At 35.9% G+C, this 10600-nt stretch overlaps 1 protein-coding gene across 1 annotated transcript in view; it reads right to left on the bottom strand.

Annotated features, from left to right (window-relative positions):
* Positions 1-407: 407 nt before the first annotated feature.
* The window catches only part of EPB41L2 (erythrocyte membrane protein band 4.1 like 2), a 108719-nt gene continuing 98526 nt past the window's right edge, over positions 408-10600 (bottom strand). The window contains 4 exon segments of the mRNA XM_054514141.1: positions 408-1645; positions 5667-5805; positions 8174-8254; positions 10318-10416. Coding sequence (XP_054370116.1) covers positions 5698-5805; positions 8174-8254; positions 10318-10416 — 288 coding nt within the window. The 3' untranslated portion in view covers positions 408-1645; positions 5667-5697.

Here is a 10600-nt window from a genome sequence, read left to right as displayed (position 1 = left end):
ACTGAGAATAGCACCAAAAATACACTGCTCAGAAGTGAAGGAGAATGCAGTGAGAAGTTTTATGATTTGTTTTGTTATCTGAAAACCACAGTAGATCCTATCTCAATGAACTCAGCAGAACCACTTGTGGACTCGGGGGCATTTCAACTTCCAGTGTGATGTTCAAATCTCCTCTGTTTTGGCAGCAGAGGATTTCTTCTTTTAATACAGAAATCAGGAGTTTATGGGAAGATGTTAAAAAAACACTGGTACTTACCAGGTAATTGTGCCACCCTTCTGGCAGCCCTGCAGATCACTTGCACTAATCCCTGTTTTTTAAGGTTCTGTGACCTCTAGAATTGCAGTTCTCAGAAGTAATCTGCTCACTTCAAATATCCTCCAAGCTTATGTCTGAGACCCAAAAGTCATACAGAGAATAAACAACTTTATTTTATAACAGAATTACAGAAAGCAAAATATCACTTAATACAACTTTAAGCTACTATAAATCTAATTTGGCATTTTAACTATACACAGAGTCAACAGCAAAAAAAAACCCCAAACAAACAACCCCCAGCAAGAACAAATTAAAAATAAACTCCCATATAATTAACAGGTTTTTGCCATGGCAGTCTCAACTGATGGTACTCTCGTACTACTTTATGAGTGGAGTTCATCTTACATCTTTTATTCAGTAGCCTAAAAACCTGCATTAACCATTAGAGGAAGCATGTGAAACATATACCTTCTCTGTAACAGAAATGTCAGTTCTAACATGGAGACACAGTGAGGTTTAATAGCAAGCGAGCATTCTACACATGTATCCAAACAATGGAAGTACTGAAATTGGGACACAGTAAGAAAAGAAAGCACTACGGTTTTAAGCTGCCTAGATCATCTCTTGTTGGAAAAAGAGAAAGATATTTTGTTCTTCCTTCTTTCCTTATCTGGAATGCTGCAGACAGCAAAAAGTCTGCAAAAAGTTGAGCATTGGCACCAAAGTGCAAAAAGAACACAGTGCTCAGTCAGAAGAAATCTGTCTGCAACTCCTTCTCCTCTACAGACTGCCACACCATCTCTGCTCCGCAGAGAGGAGAACCTTGGAAAAGAAAGAGTTACAGAGACACCAGTATAAAATTTATCCAAAGAAATATATTTTTTCAAATTTTAGCAAATGTTTTATTTTTATAAAAAACTTCATTATGTGATATCATATATTTACCTGAATAATCTGAAAAAAATTCTGTAAATTACTCCAGTAAGAGATTTCACTTGAGATATCTGAAAAAAACTATATCTAAATTAGTAAAGATCCTCCTTCCTGCACAATTATCACCTACTCCAGTGAACAATGATTTCCAGACTTCTTTTGTTCACTTTCATATAATTAAGAATCCGTTTCAAAAATACAAGTATTTGTGCAAAAGAAGATCATACCCTCTAGAACTTCATTAAAAAAACCCAAAACTCTAAGATTGTTAAGAAGTGGTTATAAAAATAAACAAGAAAGACTGTAAGGGAATATAGACCAAAGATGTTAAAAGGAGTTTGGTATTGGCATTTAAGTCGTGAACATCTGGTCATTGTTGCTAGGCCTGGTGGATTCAGTGGAGTCATGATGACTTGGAATGACTACAGTTCTTCGTGGTCCGTGACATTTATATTTCTGGAAGAAAAAATGATATGGAAGGTTACATAAGCAGTTCTAACAGATACTATGTCAGTGTCACATCAGAATCAGAAAGTAACTTTCTCAATGCAGGGTTCTTTGGTTGTTTTTTTTTTTTCAAGAAGGGAAGGTTATTTAATTTAAAAAATGTTGCATTGACCAAAACCCCCTTCAGTCATTAGGCATACAGTACTACACTTTTTCAAAGTACTCATCCTGCTTTAGAGCATTTCTTCTCTTCCCAAAATTCTCATGTTATTTTAATTGCAACCCCTTTTCAGTTTACTGAAAATTTTAATCCACAACCTAGAACATAAAAAAATAAGGTACTTGTTCAATTCAGTAATCCTTCAGAATCAGAATACAGTATCTTTTACTTTTATTAGAGAAAACAAGTCTACACAAAGAATACTGCTGTAGTCGTCAGAGCTTTCATTGCCTCAGAAACAACTATGCAAAATTCATTGCATGACTCCACTGCCTTAGCACAGGAGAGCAAAAGGCTCTTGACAGATAGTCAAGGCACTTCAGGTGGCTTTCTTTTGTTTAGATGACTAAATTTCCCCCCTAAAGTTTAACTGAAAGGCATCAGTCAAACAAGTCTCCAGGTCTGACACAAAAGTAGCATGGAGAAATGTCCTCTTTTATTCTCTCACAAGCATGGAAGACCAGGAACCTGTAAAGCAATTGACAAACTCAGACAAGAACAACTGACACACTCCAGTCCTTTGCAAACAACCATTCCACAATGTCTATATTTCTCAAAAATGCAAAAAAAAGAAAAAAAAAAAAAGCCCCTCAGACAATGGAAGGAATTAATTCTTTGGATGCTTTTTTCCCCGAATAAAATTTTTACAAAGTAGTTAAATATTTGATGAAGGAACAGAATCAACTTTGCAGCTGGTCACTAATGTAGAAACGTGGTGCAAACCTGCCAAAATAATTTTTTCCTCCCATGATCCAGTCCCCTCTAAAAAGATGCAATTACTTCTATGGGATATATTGTGTTGAACACTGATTCAAGATTAAGGTAGCATGAAGAACCTGGCACATTCTACACACATGTAAGACAAGAGGCAGTCCCTGCCTGCAAGACCTTTAAATTCACACTGATTAATAATGAATTCAAAATGTGATGGTAGCACACACAGACTAGTAAAACCCTGCAAATCCAAACCATCTGTTCTGCTGTCTCAGTGTATCTTTCTACCTTAGATCCTGCGATGGAAGTGCTGAAAATATGCAAGGGCTGGTTTGAGTGTGCATGTTTAATGTTGCTGTGTACCAAGGGACCAATGAAATCACCCAAAGCACAGGCATTCTCCTTACTGCAAACAGCTCTCACAAAACTGATGTGCATTTTTCCAAGCCTTCTAGAACATTTATGTGATGTGGGCACTCATCAACACCCCCCTATCTCACAGTTCAGTACAGTTCCCTGTCTTCCCCTCTGCTTTTAAACCCAAACTGGAGCATACTTGTTATACTAATTTTCAGTGTCACTAAGCAACAAAGGCATGAAACAAACCCAACTGAATGCTGAAATAAAGGTACAATGAAAAAACAGACATTTGTGCAGTGTTTCTTATTTTTGGTGCTTTTCCCCAACTCTCCCTCACAAGCAACCCCACCTCCAGTGTTATTTTTAGTTTCTAGCATTATTTAATGTGAAAATAATTTTTAAAAGTATTAATGCTACAACATGAATATCCAGTGAGTCCTCATCTAGCACTTCAGAACGTGACCCATGTTTTCTCCTGGTTTGTACATTTATGAAAAAAAATATTAATTTCTTTTTCTAACACAGAATAATCTGATCAAATGTGAAGAACTTTTCTGGAGGCAGCCCAAACGCAGTTCTACTGTGTTTTACATCCTGAAAAGTTATGTAAATTTACATGCTGAGAAGCTCAGAGGAAAAACTAGCCAGAAAATACTGTCTGAACACACATGACCAAAACAAACATTGCAGTTCTAGCACAACATGTATGAGGTCAGGAAGGGAATTGGAACCATTTTGACAGAGAAGCTGGATAAACTTCCTGTCTGCAGGCAGAGGGCAGGCCATCCTACTCATCCTCATGTTCTCCATGGCACTCAACACTGCTGCTCTCTACTGCACACAGCAGGAGTTCAGGACAAACTCTCAGGACGGTTATGTGTACAGTGAGGAGACCCAAGAGTTCTGCAAGCAGATGTGAAAAGCTCTTGCCCCAACACTCCCCCCACCACGGGCAGTCTCTTTACTGACCATATCCCTGTCAACATCTGGCAATGGATATTAGTTCTCCCCTTCCTCATCCACACACAGGCACTCTCACTACCACCCAGTTGTTAAGAAAAGAGACACTTGTAGGTAGATTAAATAAACTAAAGCTTCAGTCTATGTCTTTCAGCTGAAAATACGCATCTGTGATCAGACTAGCTCAGGAAGAGTCCAATTCCTTGATAACAGTCATGCTCCATGGAACAGCATTCAATAGATGCACTTCATATCCTCTCAACTGATACTTGAATCTTTTCTCTTCTGGATCCCAGAAGTGATACTCAACAGTTATATCGTCAGTTTTTAGGAAATTCAGGCACAGCAATAAATTTGATCTTTTTAACATGACAGATTATCAGGATTATGTGAAAAACACCCTCCCCTCTAGTAGCTTACACCAAATTTGGAATCAAGTCAGTGTCTCATTTTTCATATATTCCTGGCACTTCATGGCTGTGCCCAAGTCTGCTACAGCTGCAGGCTGAAATTTATAATGGCTACTTTCCTTGGGTAAAGAATTTTGTTCAATACTAAGGGAACACCTGCCTGCACAGGACATAGAAGTCTCCTGTCCATGGGCCACAACCACCATTGTATAAAATACTGAACCAGGGAAATAAGAATCATGACTACTCTCATTTCTTTAAAATATATAAAATGTATTTCTTTTACCTTGTCTGCCCCTACATCAACATTGATCAAAGTGCATATTAAAAGCTTGAAGTTGTACTAAGACAATTTTCCTTGAGATGCTCCAATAACACCATTGCTCTTCTAGCCAAATACAGAGGCTGGTCACTAAAAAATCAGAGGTCTCCTAATGAAGGTTTAAACCACTGGTTTTTACATTTCTTTATAAATCTCTCCCACTGATATACCCATTTATCCATTAACAAAATCTTTTTCTTGAATCTGAATCTACCATTAACAAAATCATCAATTTTGAAAACACCTGAAGCTCTAGTCTCATACCAACAGCGTGACAAGCACAGGAAACCTGAAGCTTTACACCCCCAAATGGTTACAGAGCTTTAAGACTTTAGTCTATAATAAGTGCAAGAACAGATTTATTCAGTGTTCATCCTGCTCTTTCTATTGAATACATGAAGGAGAACCATATTGTGGTTATTTTCCTTCTTTTTTTCTCAACCTAGAAAGGAGAGCCTAACAAACTAACATGACTTCAAACAGCTTTTTCAACTGATAAAAGGCTTTAAAACTTGAGCTTCCAATACATTTACCTTCTTGCCTGGGAAAATGATAAAAGGCCAAAAATTTCAGTGTGTTTAGGATTAAGGATTATCTGACTAAACTGAAACGTCCAAGTGTGTCCTTTCACTACTGAAATCTACACAGAGTTCCCACTTAACAAGCAAGATGTTAGGCAAGAACTATAACTGTGCAGGTAAACAGAAAAGTGTGACACATCCTTCATATTTTGCATAAATAGCCCAAACCCACTTCAATATGAACTGTAACAACTTGACCAGACAACGCAGAAAATGCTGTGAGAGTATGGTTACAAAACTGGGAGACATGTATTGAAACATTTGCAACTGAAATTAATGCCATAGTAGACCTGATAAAGATAAAAATTCTTATACTAATAGTCTTCTATTAGCACCTGTTTCAACTCACCCTTCTGGGAATCCCTATCTTAAAATGCCCCATATTTTTCAGCTGAAAAGACACGAATGGAACAGCAAACTGATGCCACATTTTCCTGTGTTAATTGTCTACATTAAAGCTTACCTGAAGTATTTGCTCAAGAGCATTTTTGATTTTAGTCTTCATCTTCCTCAGCAAGTTCAGTTTCTTTGTGCACCACCACTCTCGTCACAGACATGTCAGGGTGCTGTTCTTTGGCTTCTTTGATTGCCTGTGCCAGGGCCTGCAAATGTATTTGAAACATGGAACTTAACAAAATCAAGAGGACATGCACGTGGGGCCAGAGAATGGGAGAGTACCTTTGGAAAATCTGGTTATAATTTCTCAGAACTTTTTGAATTTCTGCAAAGGATCTAAAAAATACCCCTTAACAAGAGTTTAAGATAGCAAAGAAAAACAAGAGTGCCCTTCGGTTTCCTGAACAAAACAGAAAGATACTTTGAAATGTACACTAAGTGTGGTACTGAAATTCCGGAATAAGATCATAACAAATGATCTCAGCACAAGAATCCCATTTTTCTCCTTGTATTAGTTTAAGAGAAATTTCTCTAGCTTAATTCAGGGAAGTGTAAATGCAAATATCATTCAGTCACTTAAAATCCCTCCCCATTTTAATAAATTTTATCACTTAAGAGATGTACCAGTATACCCAGTTGGATCAGATGGCCATCATAAGTCCCTTCCAACTGAAACGTAATACTTCATTCTACATCATAGTCAACCACATAAGAGCACGCTCTGAATCATCACAGGTGAAATAGCACCTGGGGCTTTCTCTTTCTTGCCCACATCTTACTACACATCTTATTTCAGTGAGCTGTACTACTGATGGAACCTAACACAAGAAAAAAACCAGACGACACGGGAAGGTATTCAGAAGCAACAGTTCACCTGTTCACCTTAGTACCAAATGCAACTAAACCCCCCCAAAATACTAGAAGGAGCAAGAAAAATATAATGCAACAAAAAGGTTTATCATAATTTAGAAAAGTGACTATTATTTCCTGAGCTAGCTACATGTATTAAGTGAGAGAAGACATAACTAACTCTGAAGAGAGATTGAAAATACCAGCATTAGGCACCCTAACTATTATGTGACACTGAATTTGAAATCCTTCTAAGGGAATATGTACAGGACACATGATGTGTATTGGTACAATACTGATGTTTGCTGTTTATTAGCAATCAAACCATAAACAATTAAAAACCCCTAAGACTCTATCTGGTAAATAACAATAAAAACATTCATATTCTAAAACTCAACACTGAAATATTGTTTTCCTATTGAAAACTATTATAGTAATATAGGGAGCTAATAGACAAAATAAAACACATCCAGCATGTCATTTGGGCATTTAAGAAGCTTCATATTCACTTAAGAAAAGTGGTAGCTATTTCTTAAATCTCTTAAAAGCTGCTCACTGCTGTTTTAAACTTCAGTAATTAAAATTGAATTTTGTACTTCCTTTTTTTATAATTTCATTTTTTACTTCATTATTCACTTCTCACAAATTAAAGAAGGGCTTTGAGAATTGTCTGGTATATTAAAGCTGTTTTGTGACCTTTCCAGACATTTGAAGTGCACTGAATGGGTGTCAAGGCAAACAAGCTCCATTCTTGCTCGATGCTAAGCAGCCCTGTCATTTAATTATGAGTTTCAAGAAGAGATTCAACTTGCCAAAAGACACTTCCTGGACACAAATAAAAATATGAAAATAAATTCCTTGAAAATTCTCACTATATTACAATTCAAAAGTTAAACTGTTACGTTGATTTGAGAAGCCTTCATGAAGTTAGAAATATATTCACTGCAAGGTAGGCTTTTCCATTTGCATTAACCAATGACTGTTGGTTGCCTTTGTTACTATAGTTTCTTAGATTAAAAAAAACCCTATGTAATCATCACTACAAAGACTAGATAATTGACTTTTCTCAATTATTTTCCTGTGTAGTGCTCAAATTCAGCCTTATTAATTTGGCATGTAGAAGGTGATCTTAACCTTAGTTACTAAGATATTGTAAAATATTGCTTTAGTACTGATGGAGATAAAAGGTACAGACAAAACAGCAGATCAACAATTACTTTTGTTACACATAATTCTACAAATATTGGCCAAACCTTAATATTTAAATTCAAGCAGTTAATGTTCTAATGTATTTCAAAGCTTTCAATCAAAATGAGTGCTGCATTCAGATGTTGCTGAAACAATGCAGTAGATACTCCCCTCTATCCAGATCAGCGTATCAAAATAAGATTATTTCAGTAATGTTTTTCCTCCCAGTACAAAAGCTGCACTAAATAAACTGGGTCTTTGCCAAAAAAAGTAATCCCTCTAAAAATAGCAAAAACCCATTCACATGATCTATGATACAAATTTACAAATGCTGTTTTTCTTTCACATATATTTAAAAGGTTTCTTAATAGCAAAACATAACTATTTAATAACTATGCCACAATGAACAGTCTCAGGGTCTTCTCTATAGTTTTGTTCAATTTTTCTACCTTTCTCTTACTTCAGATTTCTGAAACATCATCTAGATCTCACCAGACTACAAAACCCACATTTTAAGTGTTAAGTTTGCATACTCACCTCATCATGGTCAATATCTGCATCTCCAGTAATGACAATGCGCTTCTCAATTCTTGTTTCTGATACACCACCTTTTACCATCTACAGATGTCGGAAAAATAAAATAAAAAAAAACACAAACAGAAAAACACCCCTGTAATTATTCTGTATTTTCACAAAGCACAGCCTTCTGTTCCATTGAAGCAAATAGATTTCTGTGTCTGAGTTGCAATTAATAGTAAATGTGTTCAGTGCTAAATCATCCTCTCCTTTTTCAGCTATGCAATTGGTCACCTTCTAGTAATTGTTAACTTGATAAAAATCAAGCAATGAGAATTACTCCTGTTACTAGAGCCCATGTCTGGCAAATTGTAATTTCAGCTTCTTCTGCCATATAAATCTGGCAACATGGAAATTCCAAAAATCTTCTTTTATTTCAACCCATCTATCATGGGCCTTTCCACAGTCATAATCCTATACCATTAAATACAAAGATGATCTGGTTTTCAGTTCTGTCATTCAAGGACCTTCATCAGATATTTTCAACATATTTCACACTGCTGAGTTTTGTGCTTTTATTCTTCACTTCTTATTCTGAAGAAGTGATTATATGATTCAAACACCTCAGCTTATAAAAACATTCTCACAGAAATAACATTATTTGCCTTTTAAATCAGCCTGAGTATGAGAAAAAAATAAACTACATTGACCAGGGAAGAGCCAAGATGACTCTGTTAGGAACACCATTAGAATATTAAAACTATTTTGGAAGGTCCCTTTGTCAGTAATGCACAGTTTGCAATATAAAATAAAGTCAGCTTAGAAAATTCAAACAATCTTGTTACTGACTGTTTATCATCAATTCAAAAAACATAAGGATCTGCTGCATCATGGTAATTCCAGTAATTTTTCAGTAGAAGACAAGACAGAAACCATTTTCTTTAATTGTTCCTTCCAAGAAGCAAGACTATTTGACAACTGAACTTGACAAGAAAATGTACACTTCCAGTCAAAACTGTGATTCAATTCATTGAAGAAAGATTTTTTCCTAAAATGGTAATGCCTTAATGATTCCCAAAAGGAGCAGGAGTCTGAAAAGGATCTTTTGGCTAGTCTTTATACCAATGTATTTTTAACATATGTATTTTTAATTCCAAGCTTACTTTATTTCATGTGACTCACTTTCCAACATTATTCTTCACTATCATTTTGTGCATATGACTTTCAATCTTCAGAATATTTAAATCTTTAGAAAATATATCCAGTGAGAAGTGAATTATTATTCAATTCTGTCATGTTGTAAAACTTCTGTATCTTGGAGGGGGGGAGAGAATCCTGAATTCACACTTTGTTTCCCTCTTCCATTTTTCTTTACCCTAAATAATGCTTTCTATAATTTCCTTAGTAAATATGCTAAGATTTCAAATAGGAGTTGAAAAATGTGTTATTTAGGCATGCCTAAAATTTGACAAATATTTACATAAATTAGCAATAACAACAATCATCATCATGCTTTGGTAGTTCTAACACGCTCTGGCACGAAACATTCCATGTTTCATGTTTTCATGAAAGAGATGGGATGTCCTGTTAAGACTGAGTTTTCCCTTCCTTTTCAAGCATGGAATGCAGAGGAAATAATTCAGCATCCAAACAGGCTTGCAAAGTAATCTGACAGAACAATCTGTTTTTAAGTATACCCTAAACCTAGAAGCACAAGGATGATTAACACAAAGTCTGCGAAACATTGTTTCAGTTCATCACAGTGCCATTATCAGGTCTCCTGTGGACTCAGACAAGTTAGTTACACTAGCAAAGACTCTGTAGGATATCAGTGGGTGAGGACAGGGCTGAACCTGTAAAAATTTTGTTACATACTCATTTGTCCAATACTAAAATAAAGCCTATATGAACTACTGAAAAGCCACTAATCATATTTTTCCCCCTCTACATGTCCTATTCCCAGCAATATCCTGCTTATTGATTAGGACTTCTGTCTTCAAAACCCGTAGAGAAAGACTTAATTCTCACACATGCCTGGAATGAATCCCTTCCATTTCAGGTCAGTTCTCCTCAATTAATTAGCAGATATACAAGAAACTTCATGCAAAATTGTATTTTGAGGGTCTGGTGTCTTTTTTTTAATTAAGACATGAAATATAATTTACCTTTGTGATGTGTGTAGTTGTGGTAGTAGAAATGGACTCTGATGTAATTGTCTGGGCACTCACGAGCACACCACTGTCACCAGCAGCATTTCCATCAAGCTATATAAAAAAAAAAAAGTATAATTGTATATTGGCATTTAAAAAACTTTGTTTTCACAGGAAAAAAGACCAGTTTTCCCACTAAACACATTCTTTAATTCAGCTAGAACTGAAATCTAAATAGAAGCCAGCCAAGTTCACAGAGTCGGGTAAGGCTATTATTATGGCCATTCCTGTGGAGAAT

This window comes from Molothrus ater, chromosome 3 (assembly GCF_012460135.2).
Source record: "Molothrus ater isolate BHLD 08-10-18 breed brown headed cowbird chromosome 3, BPBGC_Mater_1.1, whole genome shotgun sequence".
Classification (NCBI taxonomy): Eukaryota; Metazoa; Chordata; class Aves; order Passeriformes; family Icteridae; genus Molothrus; species Molothrus ater.
This window is presented reverse-complemented; position numbering and strand designations above follow the sequence as displayed.